This window comes from Macrosteles quadrilineatus, unplaced genomic scaffold, assembly GCF_028750875.1.
Source record: "Macrosteles quadrilineatus isolate MER2022 unplaced genomic scaffold, UCM_ALF_1.0 Scaffold_2__2_contigs__length_208266976, whole genome shotgun sequence".
NCBI classification, from domain to species: Eukaryota; Metazoa; Arthropoda; class Insecta; order Hemiptera; family Cicadellidae; genus Macrosteles; species Macrosteles quadrilineatus.
Genome location: NW_026542595.1, coordinates 30,970,214 through 30,976,674, shown reverse-complemented (window position 1 = coordinate 30,976,674; position 6,461 = coordinate 30,970,214). Strand labels below are relative to the sequence as shown.

The 6,461-nt window shown below is 37.5% G+C and overlaps 1 protein-coding gene across 1 annotated transcript; it reads left to right on the top strand.

Annotated features, from left to right (window-relative positions):
• Positions 1-2,441: 2,441 nt before the first annotated feature.
• LOC128985331 (uncharacterized) lies at positions 2,442-6,049 on the top strand. The gene is made up of 3 exons (XM_054404747.1): positions 2,442-2,797; positions 5,270-5,481; positions 5,812-6,049. Exons 1-3 carry the CDS (start codon positions 2,452-2,454, stop codon positions 5,935-5,937), a joined length of 684 nt encoding a protein of 227 aa, XP_054260722.1. The 5' UTR covers positions 2,442-2,451; the 3' UTR covers positions 5,938-6,049.
• Positions 6,050-6,461: the final 412 nt, after the last annotated feature.

Below are 6,461 nucleotides of genomic sequence, written 5' to 3'. Positions count from 1 at the left end.
TTAAACTTGGACACATTTGAATGTGTCCATATTCGTCGTGTCGTGCAACGCCACCCCTGGACAACTTATAAATGTGTCCAGGTTCGTCGTTTGCGTGCAACGTTAAGCTTGGACACATTTGAATGTGTCCATGTTCGTCGTTGTCTGCTTTTATCGTTGTCTGATGGAGGTGGTGTCTGCTTTTAACGTAGTCCACGTTTAACGTAGTCCAACTTCGACATCGTCCCCCAAAGAACCACAGACACAGGTAGGTTAGAGATTATGATGTACTTCCATCTCTCCTAGAGCTAAACACCCCTCCATCCTGGATAAAGGAATGTCACTGGGACCCAATGCCCAGTCGTCCATGTCTGTGGCCAACTTGAAAATGCCGATGCCAACACGGAGCATATACCTCCCCTCTGGGGGCTAAGTATTTCACCTCCCAGGACGAGGCTACTTCCAAAGTCGAGGATATGCCTCACAAAATGTCAGTCGTACACGACAGGTAGGACTCAGTCACAACCACAAGCTACAGGCAGGTGAAAGATCTATGAACTTAATCAACACTAGCAGAGCTGAACACCCCACCACCCTGAATGGAGGGAATGTCACTGGGTACTCTCACTTTGGGTAAACCCAAAGAGGCTGGCTTGTCCAGTCGTCCATAGCTTGTGGTCTACCTGAAGTGCCGGTTCCAACACCGGGCAATTACCTCCCCTCTGGGGAGTAAACATACGAAATGGAAACTTTGCACAAACATTTATGACAACTAGACAAAGCTACAAAAAATTATGACGATTTTTCAAATGCATAAAACAAAATGGCGGCCATTTAAAATTTTCTTTCTTAAATAACTCAAAACCCATTGATTTTACAAAAATTTTAAATGGCCACCATTTTGTTTTATGAATTTGAATAATATTTTTTGTAGCTTTGTCTAGTTGTCATAAATGTTTGTGCAAAGTTTCCATTTCGTATGTTTAACCATTCTTTAGAAAAAAATTAATAACTGAAAAAAACAAAATGGTGGCTGTGTGAGTAACTAAGGACTTCCGGACAATTTAAATATGATATCTAGGTACGTTTCTTACCCAGGATCAATGCCCTAAAATATTGGTAGAGAGTTCCGGGACACCCTGTATATCTTTGGGTTTATTTATGGTTGACCTAATATTGAAACTTACAAGGGGTCATATAAAGAAGTGTTATATTATTTTATTTCAACTTAGTACCATTGCCTCTCAAAACAGCGTTAGTTCTTCTGTCCATCCGTAAGTACCCTGCTATTACGTTTATCATACCCAGAAGTAATACATAAATAATACACATATAAAATATTGCTTGTTTATAGTATCTTCCACGTATTCATTAAATCTTATCGGCATTGGTCACTGATCAAATTATGTTTATCTCTAGTTAAATAGAGTTAGTATAATAGCACAGCCTCCTTCGATGTTACACATTAATACATACTATAGTAGGCTGTAATCATATATAGGTAATGTAATCTATTGGACAATAGATATTGTAGTAATACATATCTACAAGCTAATGATGCGGTAAAGCTCGCATTCAATGCTTAAAAGCAAACATTCGTATTTAAATCAAAGTTCTTCGTCCCAGAATAATCTAGTTATTCTAGCCACAGACGCCGTTATGTAAATCAGCGAAGGTCATTTTGTAGCTGATAGCCGACTCTACTCAGTTCTTGCTGTAATTATATGTAATGATGATGTTAACCCTCCTTGTAATGTTATCATTAGCCATCATTTGAATGTGAACATGCATGAAGAGCCTCCTCAAAGTGTTGGCTGCACAAGTGAGAATGTTTAATTCTTTAAATTAAGTTTCATTGCCATTAGCAAGCTATTTACATTCGTAAATTTACCATCGCTATACAAATGATATAGTAAGATTAAACAAACTAATAAGAGAGTATTTTAGTTTTAAATGGAAGTGGACGTCAAATTGGTATGCACAAACAGATGAAATGGCCGTTTGTTGGTTCTAAACCTGCCCATACTGTGATATTGTTTATCGTTTTAACGCAGAAAACAAAGTCAAGAATAATAATAAAAAAAATAATCGTTCGTGGTTGTAAATGTTTTTGTTTAGTAATGGTTTCACTAAAATACAATTTTCTATTTCCTTCCTGACAATGGTAGACATGTTGTGACTAAGTTTAAGAGTAGAGAAACAAGTTTTTTTTAACCATAAAAATTTTGGAGGAACAATAATTATATAGTTATTGAAATCAACATTCATACAAACTAATTTAACACTTTCTGGTTTATTTCAGATTTCTCCTCAGATCTGCATGTTAATGGTCATATGAATCATGGACCAATTAATCTGTATGTGTTAATTATACGTGTGTTGATTGGATATGCCCCGTATCACGGCGGCCAGTATATATACCTTCCACAGTGTGTGTTAGCAGTCAGTAGTCAGTGGTCAGTGGTAGCAGAGATGGCAGCAGCATCAGCAGCATTGTGTTCTGTGGTGGTGGTGGTGATGTTGGTGACCACAGTGGCTGCCAGTGACGTAATGAGTGACGTCATCAAGTGTGGTGGTGACCAGGACCCGTCCTCGTGTCTCAAGAAGACGGCTCTCAGACTGCTGGACACGGCATTGGCCGCGGACTCTCTGAGACTCACTGATGACGTCACTGTGGACCGTCGACCTGACGTCACTGTACCTCGTCACTTTGGTCCTCAGAACGTCACCTCTCTGGACGGCGTGCTCCTGGACAGAGTGTACGAGCTCATCACTACCAGGACTGTCCACGTACACGACCAGCCCGAGGAGGCCGAAGGTTGGTTAGCATATGACAAGTATAACTATTTTAAAACAAATAGGCTCTTTTCATCACAGTAATATTAATATTAGCTTGAATGAGACACATCGGATTTGGTTGTTTGTGTTGAAGAATTAAATAAAAACAAAAGTATAAAAACGGATAAGACTAATTTTAGAAGGATATAAGACCTGTGAGAATCGGTTAACTTTTATAGTGAACCTCTAGTACGCTCGACTGATTCAAGTAATTATTATTCTGATCACAAGATCTGCTTTGCAAATCAAGATTGTTGCAGTTTATCCAAGTATATCTTTATTTTCAACAATTAACTGGGAGAATCGAAAGAACCTTGTTTCACTGCTCTGCTGAGACCCGTGCCAACTGTGCGATCTCTTTATGAAAGCTCGTTGGTAGTTTACATGAAAAATAACAGAATGCTGCTTAAAGTAATTTATTTCGGGGGTTTCATTTTAAAATGCTTTGTAAGAAACTTGAGAACTAGCGCCATCAAAACAATTCATATACTGGTTCATTACGTAATCACCATTAGCTTTACCAAAAACTACGTGTATGTGTTAATGAATCAAAATGTATACAATGAAATGGATGTTAATGTCACAGGGCAATATATTGACAATATTTACCCAATTACATACCAAATATTAAAGAAATTACATTTTACAACTGTTATTACTATTTAAAGGCAATAAATCACATAGTTATTGCTGTTGCAAGTAGAGTCACACGTCAAGATGTTTGTGTGGTTATTGCATTCCCAGATGAACCACAGGGCTCGGCGTCACTCGAGCAATATGCTACACTTCTCAAAGTGAATGAGCAACATAACTCTTCCTACGCGCTTGATCATCGCAAGTAAACTATTATTATCATATACAGGATGGTCTAACAAGAACTGACACATTTTAACCATAGACAAATGTTTAACATACAATTTACAGCAAGAAAAATCAAAAGTATTTGGTAATATTCAATAAAACTCAATATGACCATCGTTTAAGGCTCTGCCAGCGTTAAATCAAAATTTAGCACATCGCACACCTTTACTTAATGTTAATTTTTGGCAGGACTACATGGTAACAATTACATATGTATAGATAGAAAAACTCTAAACGCCTTTGGTGATAATCAGTAATTCTCAATATGGCCACCGTTTAAGAATATGATGGTGTCAAATTGAAATTTAACCTCCTTCCAAACATTAACATTAAGTAAAGGTGTGCGATGTGCTAAATTTTGATTTAAACGCTGGCAGAGCCTTAAATAATAGCCATAATGAGTTTTATTGAATATTACCTAAATCTTGAGTGTTTTATCTGTTCATAAGTAAATGTTACCATATAGTTAAAATTGTATTTAATAAAAATGTGTGTTCAAATGTGTCAGTTCTTTTTTTGTCACTCTGTATGGTGTACATTTAGCTCCCTGAATGAATCGATTGAAATTCGTTATTAAATAGTCAATCATACATTTCCATCTTTCTTATAAATACGTTTTTGACAAGTTGGTTATTATTATTACCTCGCTTTTCTCCTTACAAAGTAGGAGTTTTAACTCACTTAAAAAAAAAATAAAAAAATTTAGAGGTTTCCACGCCATTCGACATTTTATTACTAAAAATATCAATATTACTTTTTACAACGGGGTTTAATTTAAATTTTACTCTGTAGAGGAGGAAACAAAACTCAAGGGTTAGGTTGAGCAAAAATAATGATGGTCTGATTACACGGGATACGGCTTTATTACTGACCAATACCAACATCTGTAGCTGGAATCATTAATTACGTGCCTGATGATTAGTGGCACCTGTGTCCAATTTGATCCTTTAAATGAGGTGTTACGGTCTCTTTGGACTTGTTAAGATTTAATTACTATCTTTTATTAAATAGAAAACTCCAAAACACCGAAACAACAGTTAAAAAGTAATATACAAAACAAACAAGAGTTGAAACTGAAATACTCTGATTTTTTTTAAGGTGATAGCAATGAGGGGGTTTTGGTCGGATTTTGAAAATATGACAAGACTTATTTTGTTGAAGAAACACGGTACTTCGGTAATTATTTTTACGGTCGATGTATTAATCGAGAGAGCGTTGACGTGTGGGGTGTGGGAGCAGCCGAGCGCGGGGTAGCCCACTTGCATATCATGGTAATTGAACGCGCCAGACCATGAAACAGAAGTCCGTTAACGAGAACCGTGTCACAGTCGCTGGATACATCGTTGTGATTAGCTTCGCCGGCTTAAGCCATTATTTGACTTTCGCCTGAATGCGGTTGAACATGCGAACCTGTTATTGAAAAGGTTATTGAACTAAAGGCAATAACAGTGTTAAGATAAAAGCAATATATAATATGAATATAGAACAGTTTGAACTGGATTTGATGTAAACAGATTAAATACATGGTTTCATTTTTATGAAAATGACAATACATTCTCCGAATCTATAGCAACGTATTGTATGTATGTAGGCCGGAGGAAGGGATACAAGAAGAAGGGCGGTGGCATCTACTTAGCCATGTTCGGTGCTATGGGAGTGATGCTGCTGAAGCTGGCCTTGGCCACTCTGGCGCTGCTGTCTGGCAAGGCTCTGCTGATAGCCAAGGTGGCGCTGCTGCTGTCAGCCATCTTCGGCCTCAAGAACTTGCTGGCACATCAGCCGCAGGAGAAACATGCTGCCAAGGTATGATAGTGATAAATTTACTGTGAAATGTTTTAAATTAACCCTAGATCCTTCTATTTTGTCCTTTAGAATAATGAGAGGACGTCAAAGAATGATTATAGGGCATTTACCATAAACTAAAATGTTTTAAAAACAGAAGTTTCTTTTCCCCTAGAAGAAAATTATAATTGAAGGCTTTAAATGGATAAATCTTCTTTCAAAACTAAGTAAGACTGAATGCGTAAAACAGTGTCACCGACGCGACCAGACGTACCCTATGGAGATATTTCCCTCTATGCACGTGCTAAGATTTGTAGATTGATAGTGATGGTTATGATGTCGATGCTACAGGTGATCTACGCAGAGCCCGAGGTGCACGGTGATTGGTCCAGGAGTGGTCCAATAGCACCAGACTCCGCCAGCCAGGACCTAGTATACAGAGGGCAGAGGGCCATGCAGTCCAGGCGAGGCCAGTAACATACCTACCTCAATCCATCCTCCCCACGCACCTACTCGTCATTTGTTATTTAGTTTGAATCCAAATTTGTTAATTTTGTATTTATTTATTTATTTATTTATGTAATTAATTTAGTGCTTAAAATAAAAGCTGTGAAATATAATAGGAATGCTTTGCTCATCCAAGAAACCTTCCCCCCAAAAAACTCAAAAAGATTTCACGAGCTTAAAACCTCCTTTAAAAAACATGACTTGGCCTAACAGTTCAGAGCTAAACGTTAGCTAAATTTGTTAGTGGAAATATTAGGCTAGCTACGCTCCTTAGAATGGCCGAATTACAGGTAATGATGTAAATGAGATACCGCCTTCATACAATAGTTAAAACGTATTTCTCTTGGCTGTTAATGTTCTTAAAATATGTTAGAATATGTCTTAAACAGTTCACTGAACGAAAAGCTAGTCGGGATGACGTAAGTTAAAGCATTGGATTACAAACCACTCGATTGTTTTGTCGTGGGTTCCGTTCTCGCAAGTAATGAGTATTA